Source organism: Onychomys torridus, chromosome 4, assembly GCF_903995425.1.
Source record: "Onychomys torridus chromosome 4, mOncTor1.1, whole genome shotgun sequence".
NCBI classification, from domain to species: domain Eukaryota; kingdom Metazoa; phylum Chordata; class Mammalia; order Rodentia; family Cricetidae; genus Onychomys; species Onychomys torridus.
The window spans coordinates 115,683,049-115,695,191 of record NC_050446.1 but is presented as its reverse complement, the minus strand read 5'-3'; the positions used below and the strand labels follow the sequence as shown (position 1 = coordinate 115,695,191).

The 12,143-nt window shown below is 49.3% G+C and overlaps 1 protein-coding gene across 19 annotated transcripts in view; it reads right to left on the bottom strand.

The window, feature by feature from the left end:
- Zmynd8 (zinc finger MYND-type containing 8) overlaps positions 1-12,143 on the bottom strand; it is an 89,151-nt gene that overhangs the window by 34,453 nt on the left and 42,555 nt on the right. For all 19 annotated transcript variants that reach the window (XM_036182978.1, XM_036182985.1, XM_036182986.1 and 16 more), the window contains 2 exons: positions 8,517-8,998; positions 1,591-1,731 (listed from right to left, as the gene is read on the bottom strand). In XM_036182978.1, coding sequence (XP_036038871.1) covers positions 1,591-1,731; positions 8,517-8,998 — 623 coding nt within the window. The remainder of the gene's footprint in view (positions 1-1,590; positions 1,732-8,516; positions 8,999-12,143) is intronic.

Genomic DNA, 12,143 nt, shown 5'->3' with positions numbered 1-12,143 from the left:
AGGGCGGCCCTGGTTTACAGAAGGAACTGTTCTTGCCAGGCTTGATTGGCAAAGAGGAAATGTCACCGTGAGAACACTCTGCTCAGTGCTTCTGTTCAGAGCATGAAGGTGGGAGGCGGCCCCAAGCAAAGAAACCACATTTTCTAAAACAAATGTCCCCAAGACAGCAGTTGGCTCCCTTTTGAATCAAGTGAGAGACTGGCTGGTGGTTCTGGGTGGACTCCTAGTAAGGACCTTGACAATCCAACGCCAGCCAGGCTGCACATAGGTGATGTGGACAGAAGAGGACTGCCCCAGGGGCCTCCAACCCTGTCACCCTGGGGACCCCAAACCACCTCTTCAGGTCTTTATGCCACCATCCACAACAGCACTACAGGTGGCATGGGCCTGGATGTGAACTCATCCAATGCCTCACAGGTGGGCTTCCCCCCAGGAAATGCTACGTCCCAAGGTCTCTAGGGCATCACAAACCCCTGGAGATGATTCCTCTTTGTGTCCTCCTGCCCCCTGTTCTTCCTTTTACTGACCTCTACCTGCTCCAGTGGCTCAGGGCCCTTGCTCCTTCTGAACACTAACCCCAACTCAATTCCGTCGGCCAAGGCCCTCATAAGCACTGGATACTCCGATGCACCTCCAGCCTCTGACCACAAGGTGGCAGCATTCAATTACTCAGTGAAACAGGAACTACAGGCCCATGTCAACCTTACAGACCCCAGGAATCTCACCTTGCCCCTTGCTCCCTGGGATGCATGAGTACCACCTTCCTAGGCTGCATAGAAAATTAACTGCAAGCTAGAACTATGTGGGTAAACCCTGTCACTTATACAAACACTATCTCTACGTAGGCCTGACCTCTAACAGTACAAAGAAAAAATAGCCAATCGAAAGCCTGTGGGTATAAAAGCCAGTAAATCAGGAAATGAAAATTAACATAAAAAAAAAATGAGGAGCTCCGGATAGTGGTGGCGGCACACGCTTTAAATCTCAGCACTTGGGAGGCAGAGCCAGGTGGATCTCTGTGAGTTCAAGGCCAGCCTGGTCTACAGAGCGAAATCCAGGACAGGCACCAAAACTACACAGAGAGATGGCTCAGGAGCTTAGAGCACTAGCTGTGTTACCTAGCTGTTTCGGTTCCCAGCACTGACATGGTGACTTACAGCCATCTGTAATGGTTTCAGAGGATCTGACAGCTTCTGGCCTCCACAGGCACTGGGCAAGCACACTCATACTCACCGTAAATAGGGGAACTAAAGAAATTATCAGAATACCCATCCAGAAATGGTAAGACTCATGAAACTTGCTTCAGTCCCACAGGAGGAAACTGGTTTATGTGGATCACATGTAAGGACAGGCCCAGGATAATTTGTGAGAAAACACCTTTGCATGCCAACAAGCCTCAGGAACACCCTTCACCCTGTTCCTTCCTCTGGCACACCCCTCACCGCCATCCACCAAAGCTCTTACATTTTCAATGGCCAGAAACCACTCACAAAAGGACGTGCAGAAGCGGCCATTGCCAACACACACACACACACACACACACACACACACACACACACACACACACACACTTCTGAAAACGCCACTGACCCAGGTTAAGGTTCAGGATGCTCCCAGTGGTGGAGGTCTTGTCTGTCTTCGTCATGATTGGTGTTGGTGCTTGTGGAGAGAAAGGCTTCGGACTGCCAGACAGACTCCCTGCTTGCCCCGTCTTTGTGGAGGCTGGGGAAGCTGGAAAAGCATGTCACAGTTAGAAGCTGGCTTTACAAATCAGTAAACCAGCAAACCTCACAGGTTCGGGATTGAGGACAGGAGAGAAGGCACGGGGTGTTCTTCAAGGGCATCTCAGTGTCCTGGATAGGATCCAGTAGGGAGAATGGCCATGAACTCAGCAAAGGGCAGTCACCAAGTAAGGGGGCGGCTGGGCCAGGCAGCCTATCAACACAAAGCTCTAAGACAAATGGCTGAGCTGCCACTGAAATTGCCTTGGCTCATTCACGGGTGTAAATCTCAGACAGTGAGCAAAGCAAACCCCTCCCACACCAAGACCACAGGTAAGGACCAGGCTTGCCAAAGGCATGGCAACTGTTCGAGGCAGTCTGAGGAGTTGCTCCCACAGCCTGCATGTGCCTCTGGCCAGCCCCTAAGGAGTTCCAGCCCCTGGCTCAGGGTTTCTCAGGCTGTATGAAAGCAAGCTGGGTACCAGATGCAGGGGAAAAGGGAGGTGTCGGCAAATTATCTTCCTTGGTGAGGTTCAAACTCCAACAGGAAGTCAGACCATGAGCCTCGTGTATGACACTTTTGAACTTTAAAGAGATTTCCTTCACTGGCCAAACAAGCAGAGCAAAAGCCAAATGGTTTCTAAAGGGGCTAAGAGCCGCCTAAGGACCCACCCAATCTGGACCTGTTATCCTCACACATCACTTCACACGTTTTCAGGACCACCCAATATGGCTCCTGAGCCCTGAAAAGACGGCAAACTCATCATTGAGGTGAGACGCTGTGATGATCTGGTCCCCACAGGAAGACATGAATGGCCTAAGAAGGTAAAAAGCCACACACCACCAGACTGTAAAAATGTAGGCTAAGTGTGGTGTTTCTGTAATCCCAGCAGCGAGGAGGCAGATGCAGGAAGATCAGAGGTTCAAGGCCACCCAGCCTTGCACAGTGAGACCCCATCTGAGGAAGAAGAAAACTCCTGCACTTGGCTGGGTAGGTATGATGCCAGGTCAGCACGGCTGCCTGTGGGGGGGTGGGGGGTACATGTGAGTCCAAACTTACACCCTCAGCAAGTACAGGATACATTCGTGACCACCAAGCAACCTCTGCAACCCTACCAAGAGCATAGGAAAGACTCAAAACTAGGGAGATCTGGTCTCAATCAGAGGTGGGCATTTAGGGTTCAAATCCCAGCCCTGCTGATTAGCTATGTGACTTTAGGCAAGGTGCCTGTGTCTGTCCGTGTCGAAGACGGACAGCCTGTCATAGGGATGAGAAAAGTACCCACACCCATCAGATTAGACTGAATCTAACCAGCCAATCGTGTCTAGGGCACTGGGCATCCAGGAGGTGTGACATCAGCACTTGCTCTTGGTGTTGACTTCCTATTTCCTTACTATACTTCGGTTTCTCCGTGGAAACCAGTGGTCCTCAATCAGTCATTCCTGCACCATCCTCAACAGTACACCCTGGACAACACATGCAGGTAATTCTAGCTGCCATGACTAGAGACATGGGTAGCTACTGGTACCTAGTTGCAGAATCCAGATGCCACTCAACACCTTGCAAGGGACAGAAAACTGCCCACCACATCGGGGCGCTAAAGAAGTGACTCAGCGGTTAAGACCCAGGTTCGATTACCACCACCCACATGGTGATCACAGCCATTTTTGATTCTAGTTCCAGGGGATCCAACTCTCTTCTGGCCTATGCAGGCAAGCACTAATCCACACATCTATCTGTAACTCCAATTCTGTGGAATCTGACACCGTCTACTGGCTTCTCTGGGCAGTGCATGAATATGGCACACTAATGTACCTACATACATGCAAGCAAGATATTCTTCTGCATAAAAATACCTTAAACATAAGAAAGAAAGAATTAGCATCTGGTCTCCAATGTCGCTCCTGAGTTGAGAAAACTATGTATGGATCATGGAGCGAATGTGGAAATCTTTCCCATCTCTGGAGAAGGGACTGGAGTAACAGATCCCATGTCCGCTGTCACTCGGCCAGTGCTCAACAAACATTAAAAATTATGTGAGAGTGAGGTTTTATAAATATTAAACCCATTTTACCATAGGGATTAGCAGACTGCCTGGCCGAGTAACCAGGCTGGCAGCCTTCCTTTCCCTGAGGATTGTTGCTGGGATAATCACTGTTACTTCCATAGTATCAGAACAAACAGAAGTCAGAGTGCTTGTTACATGAAGAAATGAGCCAAGTGAACTTGGATAAGCATGCTTATGGGGCAGGACATGTGTGCACATTTTGTGTACAAGTGTGTGGCGGCCAGAGTAGTCTTATTGCAACTTAGGTGCTATCCAGAGTTTGCTTGATTGCTTGTTTTTTGAGACAGGGCATCTCCTTAGCCTAGAACTCCCCTAAAGCAGGCTAAGCTAGCTGCTGAGAGGCTGAGGGACCCACCACTGTCTCCTGCCCAGCACTGGGATTACAAGCATGCATGCGCCACCACACCCGGCATTCTTACATGGGTTCCGGGCATCAAACCAGGTCTCCATGCTCACAAGACAATCACTTTATTGAGACATCTTGCCAGCCTCAAGTGAGGCATTTTAAAGCATGCATTACCAACAAAATTGCTACTACAGGGATGCTTTAAATAATTCATTCACTGTCGTTTGTGACAGCTAAAAAATATCCAGGGACCGTACTGCCCCTGAGCATTAAAGATCTAGGCTTCTCTAGTTGTGTTCTAAGTAAGTAAGCAGGTCTAACAGGGCTCTGCTTGGCCCTTCAGGGATGTGATGAGGAGGCCTGAGCAAGAAGGGCAACAGAAACCAGCAAAGGTGCCACTGCACAGCCTGCAACTGAGTGCGCCATGTTTAAAAAGAAAAAATGGGGGCCAGCTACACGGCTCAGTGAATAAAGGTGTTTCCCACCAAGCCTTAGCACCAGAGTTCCCTTCAGTTCCTGAATGGAACTGAACACATGGAGCACATGGTGGAGGAAGACAGAGAGACATACATAAAAGCAGGCAAAATACCCAGACAAAAACAAAAAATTAAATATTTAATGTTTTGAAAGCCAGCTTGGTCTATATAGCAAGTTCCAGGCCAGTTAAGGATAACAGAGTAAGATCCTGACCCTGTTTTAAAAAAAAAAAAATCAAGTAAATGCAAAGCACGGTGGAAGCTGCAGACAGCCCTGAGGATGCCACTCTGCTTGAGAAGAAAATCACAGGTAAAGCCATTGTCTTCTAGTTAGTTCTGTATATATATTTCTGTGTACACTTGCCGTGCTGTGTATCACAGCAGAAGTAAGCGAGAGGACACAGACACAAACATGCACACAAAATGAACCAGCACTTAAAGCCTGGATAGTTGGCATTAAAATATATTTGAGGCTTCTGCTGTAGCAGCTATCTGGCCATACTGCATCCACATTTGCACCAAGAGCCAGCTGAGAAGATGTCCCATGCTGCTGTAGTTCAGAGTTTGGGGACCCTCAGGTCATATGCCACTCATGGACCTGAGCAGCCCTTCCTTAACACAAAATATAAACCAGCAATGGTAGCATGCACCTCCAATCAGAAGGGCAAACATCTGGGGCCAGCAAGATGGCTCGGCTGGTAAAGGTATTTGCCCCAAGCCTGGTGACCTGAGCTCCTCCTGGGACCTACGTGGTGATAAAATGACTCTAGCAAGATGTCCTCTGACATCCACCCAAGTGCTATAGTGGACACCCATGCGTGTGCGCATACACACGCGTACACACACACACACACACACACACACACACACACACACACACACCCTAAGTGTGAATGCCATCTGGGGAGGCATTATACCCCAGTGCACGTGAGCAGAAGTGCAGAGTGTGTCACGATGAGCCAGGTATCTGCTTTTCACTGTCACCTGTCATTCACACCCCGCTCCCTTCAGGACTGAAGGGCCTGAAGTTGAACTTAATAGCATGTTGTGCAATTCCTCAGGAGAGCTGGCCACAGAAGGGAGGGTTATAGTGACTTAAGTATTTGCTGTTTTATGACAACTACTGATTTCACAATAAAACAGAGTCCATGAGAACACCTTCCCTTCTCCCTGACAGCAACTCCATTGTGGAATGCCCAGGGGACCAAAGCATCATTAGATAAGAGGGGTTTGTGGGCCACGACAGTACCATGGCACACATTAACATTTTCACTGGGGTCTTTTGGTAATAGCGGGCAAACACTGATAAGTGGCCCATATACGGGGGTGGCTGGGGGTAGAGACCACTTGGTTTGAGGCAGGGAATCCAGGGCTGTGGCAGCTACAGGCTCCCTGCCCAGCAGAGGACTGTTTAGAAATCTTTATCTGCTTCTAGGGGTAACAAACAGGATAAGATAATGAGTCTCCCAAAGAAAAAAAAAATGGTGTTGGGGCCAGTGAGATGGTACAGCAGGCAAAGGCACTCGCCACCAAGCCTGATGAGCTGAGTTCAATCCCTAATAGCAGAAGCAGAGACTTGACCCCTGCAAGCTGCCCCTGGCCTTCACATGAAACAAGCATGCCCACCCACATGCACACACACACACACACACACACACACACACACACACACACACACACTCGAGTGTGCGCCTTTAATATCAGCACTAGGAAAACAGAGGCAGACAGAGTCTACATAGTGAGACCTTACCACAAAAAGGAAAACAAAAGACCAGGACCTAAAGTCTCATACTTTACACACGCGTCCATCACAGCACAGTGGGCACCCGAGATTCCGATAGCTATTTACATGGTTTTTCTACTTTATACCACGATGAACTGGTCTGGCATTCTGGATGGACCCCAGCTTGATCTCAACTGTCCCTAACTGTGTGTGGGGCATCTAAATGAATATGTACATCCTCCTCTCCCTCCACCAGCTCCTGCCTCTGTCATCTGCTAACAGCAGAGGGCAGGAGGGAGCAGCAGGAGCAAGCAGGCCCGCTTATGGCCTGTCTGGAGGTTTACCACCTTGATCCTTAGAGTCTCTAGTGAGAGCTGACACACTTGGGCCTATGGGCCAACCTGCTCCCTGTCCCTGTGTGGCCAGCTATTTAAGAAGGGTATTTAACACTGGGGGTGGGACACAAAAATTCAATAGTTCTTTCTTTCCTACATATGAGTGTTTTGCCTGCATTTATATCTGTGCACCACATGCATGCCTGGTGCCCAAGAAGCTCTGAAGGGAACATCAGAGCCCTGGAACTGGAGTTACAGATGGTTGTGAGTTGCCATGTGGGTGTGGGGAACTGAACCCAGCTCCTCACTAGGTGCAGCCAGTGCTCTTAACCATCCAGCCATCTCTCCAGCCCAATTTAATAGTTCTTAAAGCATACACTTATAGGAATTCAGGCTTCAGTGTTCACCAACCAACACCAATAAAGTTTTATTGAAACTCAGCTACCAATGTCCATAGCTGCAGCCACAACCAAAACACAGAAGATATCCCCAAAGTGTCTGCTGTGGGCCCTACACAGGAAGGGATGCAATTTGTGAGAGCCAAACAATTCTGGGTGTCACCCCTTCTTCTTTTTCAGGGTTTTTGTTTCATTTTTAGTATTTTTGAGATAGGCTCTCATGTAGTCAAGGCTGCCCTCAAACTCTTGATCCCCCTGCCTCTACCTCCCAAATGCTGGGGTTACCACACAGCATGTGCTGCCACACACATTGCTTCATTTTATTTTATATGCAAATGTCTAAGCACAATGGGGGTGAGAGGATTGTGTGTTTTTTAGGATAGGGACTTTGAAGTCTAAGCTCTCACCTTAAAAAAAAAAAAATCTCAACGAACAGGAATTTTGCCACAAAGCTTTATGTCACATACACCACCCAAGGGAAGACAGACACTAAATTAAACATGACAGGCATTCTTATATTCCTATAAAACTCTATTTTTTGAAATGCAGAACAGGAGGGCAAGGGGAGCTTTCACATGAACACGCTTTACTTTATTATGCACTAACTTCAAGCCAGTTTGTAACAAGGCAGCTGTGGTGGGGCACCCTTATGATCCCAGCACTTGGAAGACGGAGGCAGGAGGATTAGTCCAAGACCAGCCTGCACCATCTCAGAAAGATAATAAAATTCACAAATATCAAATATGTGGTTCATTTTTGTGAAGACTCTACGTGAGTCGCCCCTACATTGTATCTATTCTCAGATGCACGTAGACAGCAGATTAGAAATCACCAGGAAAAATAATTCCATGGCCAACACTGTTCTGGGTACTGCTCCTGTCCTGTTGTGGGTCCTGACTCATTCTGTCCTCAAGAGAGCCTACACACAGCCAGTGAAGGTTGTTATGGTAAAGGGGGGGGGGGGGGGGAGATAAGGCATAAAGACATCAAATATGCTGCCCAAAACCACATGGGCTCTGAGTGGGAGGCCTGGGACTAGAGACCAGCATCATCTCAGAAATGCATTCGAGGGTAGTACAATAACTGGGCAAGGAGACCAGTTTCCACCTTGTTTCTCTTAACATCTGAACTTACCTTGACATGAATGTATCAAAAACGAAGCTTTCAAGTACAATGTAATGAGAAAAAAAGTCAGAGAACACTGTTGAGAATAGCTGAGAGACATGGGCCTTGAGCCCTGCTGGTTGCCTGCCCATCTAACCCCTTTCTAGGAAAGGCCTTTGGGAATACTTGCCTCTTGTCTGGGATCTGGTTACTCATTTACCTAGGCCATCATAGTGCCCCACGCTGGTTGTGATGGCCTGCTGACTTGTATCCATGGGTGTGGCGCCCAAGGAACCAGAGGGCACCAAGCAGCCTCCTACCCCACTCTCCCAACTGGGGCTGACCTGTGCTCTTATCAAGGAAGTCCATGGACTCCTCGCTGGCGCTGAAGTGGCTGGATGGGGCCTTCTTCTCAGGGTCCTGCTCCACGTCGGAGCCCGTGTGCACAGAGGAGTTCGTACTGGTCGGGGAGCGCGGCATGTCGGACAGGGAGATCCTGCGGCCTGTGCCCCCGCTCAGAAGGGGCTTGCTCAGAAGGATCTTGGGGGACGCTGTCATGTCAAAATTGAGCTTCACCTTCTCCTGCTTGTCCGTCTTGGCAGTGCCGGCGCTGGGATTGCTGGGGTCAAGCAGCATTTGGTACTGGCTATTGGGGGTGTAGGGCGTCCTGAACGGGGAATAATTAAAAACCCCAAACTTCCTCCGTATGTTCTCCACGTAAACTTCCATCTCCTGCATGGCGCTGTTGAAGATACTTTTAGTCTTTTTCACAGAAAAGGGGATTTCTTTAGACATGAGGTAGCAATTATTGATTGGAACCCAGGCTCTAGGGGGGCAAAAGAGAGAGACTGAGTCAGCGTCACTCATTTCCAAGTCTGTTTATTCTTTTAATTTTCTTAATGCAAACCAAATTAGCCTGGCAGGCGCTTGCCAAGACTCTTAAATGTGGGTTCTCCTTTTTAAATCAATGACTTGTTTTGAATGGTTAATGAATGATCCACTTCACAGAGGTATTAAGGACGAAACACGAACAATAAAATTCAGCCAGGATGTGAAAAGGCTCCACACACTTGGCCATCTTAATCTGTTAGAAACACAATGGAGGCCTTCAAGATGGCTCAGCAGGTGAGGGTGCCGCTGCCAGGCCTCTGCCAAGCCTCAGGCCTGCTCTGGCAGAACCCACGTGAAGGAGGGAAGACAGCCGCCTCCCTCAAGCTGTCTTTGGCCTCCACACATGCGCTGTGGCGCTCACATGCACACACACAAAAATGAGTAAATAAATGAGGGTTAAAAACCAAAAGTAAATAAAACGACAATCCCTTCAGTTTTCTGCTGTTTCAGAGTAAGAAAAACAGTCAGAGTCCTCCATGGCACATCTGCAGAGGGCAGAGGTCCTGGATCCTGCTCAGCTGCACGTGGACCTCCTTTTGATTGCAACTCCATACTGGACTATTCTTTGCAAGTTCATTTTCCTCGAAGGAGGTGCCAATTTCAGATTTATTTGAGACAGAATCTCTCTATGTAGTCCAGGTTGGCCTATAACTCAGAATCCTCCTGAGTGCCTCGCCATGCCTGGCAGCATGTGAGGAAATAAACATGGGGGAAACTCTTTATAATACGTGGCCTTTGGCTCTGGGATGGACACCCTCCACCTGCTCCTTCAGGGAGTTGACATTCTCCTCTACTAACCCCCACACTCCAGGAAATTCTAGAGAGACTCTGAAACCAAAAGATCAGTGTTGCTTTTTCAGGGCCAGCAACCCCCATCTCACACACACACACACACACACACACACACACACACACACACACACACACACACACACAGACACACAGACAGAGAAAAGACTGGGAACACCCGACCACACGCTCCTGTGCATTAGGGACACCGGAGCATCTTGCTAATTGTGTATCCGGTGTCTCAACTTTACGCATAACGTTTCCATGGAGACCAGGAACTCTAAGGGCTCCTAGACCTGGACCTCAAACTTAAGCCACAGGATGTGGTAGGAGCCAGGAGCAGCGGGAGAAGACGCTTGCTCCGGTAAGAGAAGCATTTACCCAGCTATGTCCACAGTGCCCACATAGGACTCTGGACCTGCCCTTCCTGGTCTCCCTGGTCTTTAAAGAGAAGCAGTGGCCTTCTCCTACAGCATTTTACACCACATCAACCGCGGCCATTGAATTCCCACATCTAAAGAGGAAATGACGCACAAGAACAGAGGTTGGCTGTGCAGAGGCCAAATTCAGCACAAAGCCTGAATGCAAGTGAGAAACCCAATAAACAGCTGGTCTCAGAGCGCCAGGAGTGAGCAGACCTCTAGGTATATTTGAGACACCTTGCTGCTGGGACCTGAAGACCCTCACATCTAAGCAGGTGCAATGAGGCTGAGCAGAAAGTCCAACAGCTGCCAGAAGAGACAGGGCTCTGGGCTGGGTAAGACAGTGGTGACAGCCACCAGTGTCCCCAGAGCTGCCCCCAGACACTTCCCATCTAGGAGAACAGAATTCCAAGAAAGCCAACTCACCAGTCCTGAGTCAGCACCAGGGGCTGGGGGGGGGGGGGGGGGGCACAGGCCCGAGGCCTTAGCCCTTATCTGGGTCATAACTTTACCTACTCCCCCACTGTTCCCAAGAGCCTTACGAGGCCTAGGCAAGAATAAGCTCTTTTTCCTTAAAAGGAAATGAGATTTTCCTCAGCACAATGGGCTCAGGAAAAAGCCATGACAGTAGTCTCAGACCTTCCCTCCTCCCCTGAGTGACTCTGGGCAAGGTATGGCCCTCTCTGGGCCTCAGTTTCTTCACCAGAAGACGGAAGTGTACGCAGCAACTTCGAAGAGTAGCAAAGTGTCTGGTGTCTGGGGACAGGGGTGTGTGTCTGCAGCCCCAGCCCTCAGGAGGTCGAAGCAGAAGGAACCCAAGTTCAAGGCTAGCCTGGCTATACACTGAGCACCCTCCTCAGTCACACACACAGTAGCATATGACGGCTAACAGGTATTTTTCTTAAGGCCTTGCAATCATTTGGCATAAGAGTTTCTATAATTTTAGATAATGGTAAAAGCATGCCGGGCGGTGGTGGAGCACTCTTTTAATCCCAGCACTCTGGAAGCAGAGGCAGGTGGATCTCTGTGAGTTCCAGGCCACCCTGGTCTACAGAACAAGTTCCAGGACAGCCAGAGCTACACAGAGAAACCCTGTCTCAAAAAACAACAAAAAAGATGAAATCGGGGTTGGGGATTTAGCTCAGTGGTAGAGTGCTTGCCTAGCAAGCACAAGGCCCTGGGTTCGGTCCTCAGCTCCGGGAAAAAAAAGAAAAAGAAAAAAGATGAAATCACAGAGACTGGAGCCTTCAGAGCATCTCAAGACCTCTGCCAGAGCCTCCAGGGGCTCCTTCTCCAGCTGATCAATTGACAATCTGAGTGGGGGGTTCTGGGATATTTCTTAGTCTGACCTAGCTCACTGTTACATGCCTGGGCGTCAGGAGAAGTGAGTGTTCTAAGAACAGACAGCTATGGCGCCTGTTGTGTGCCTCCCATGGGCTCCTATATCATGGCTTCCCCACATCTTAGCAAAGCAGGCTGTGGATGAGTCTTCCTGGGTTGGTTGTCTAGGGCTGGCTACGGTGGCACATGCCTTTAATCCCTGTGAGTTTGAGGCCAGCCTGGTCTACAGAGCAAGTTCCAGGACAGCCAGGGCTACACAAAGAAACTCTGGCTCGAAGAAGAAGAGAGGGTCCCCCTGTCTGAGAACCAAGAATTCATTCCCCTGGGGAGAACCTGCACACCGGTTTTTAGTGATGGGAACACCTTGGGCCTCCAAAGTGTTGGTACCATAGAACTGAAGGCTAAACATCTACAGCAGGGCCACCGTGCCCAGAGTGATCCTACCAGGTGAGCACAGCCCCACCGAGGGAACAGAAAACGCTGCAGATGCTGAGGAGACCTTGCAAGAGAATAGGAAAGGCCTGGCTC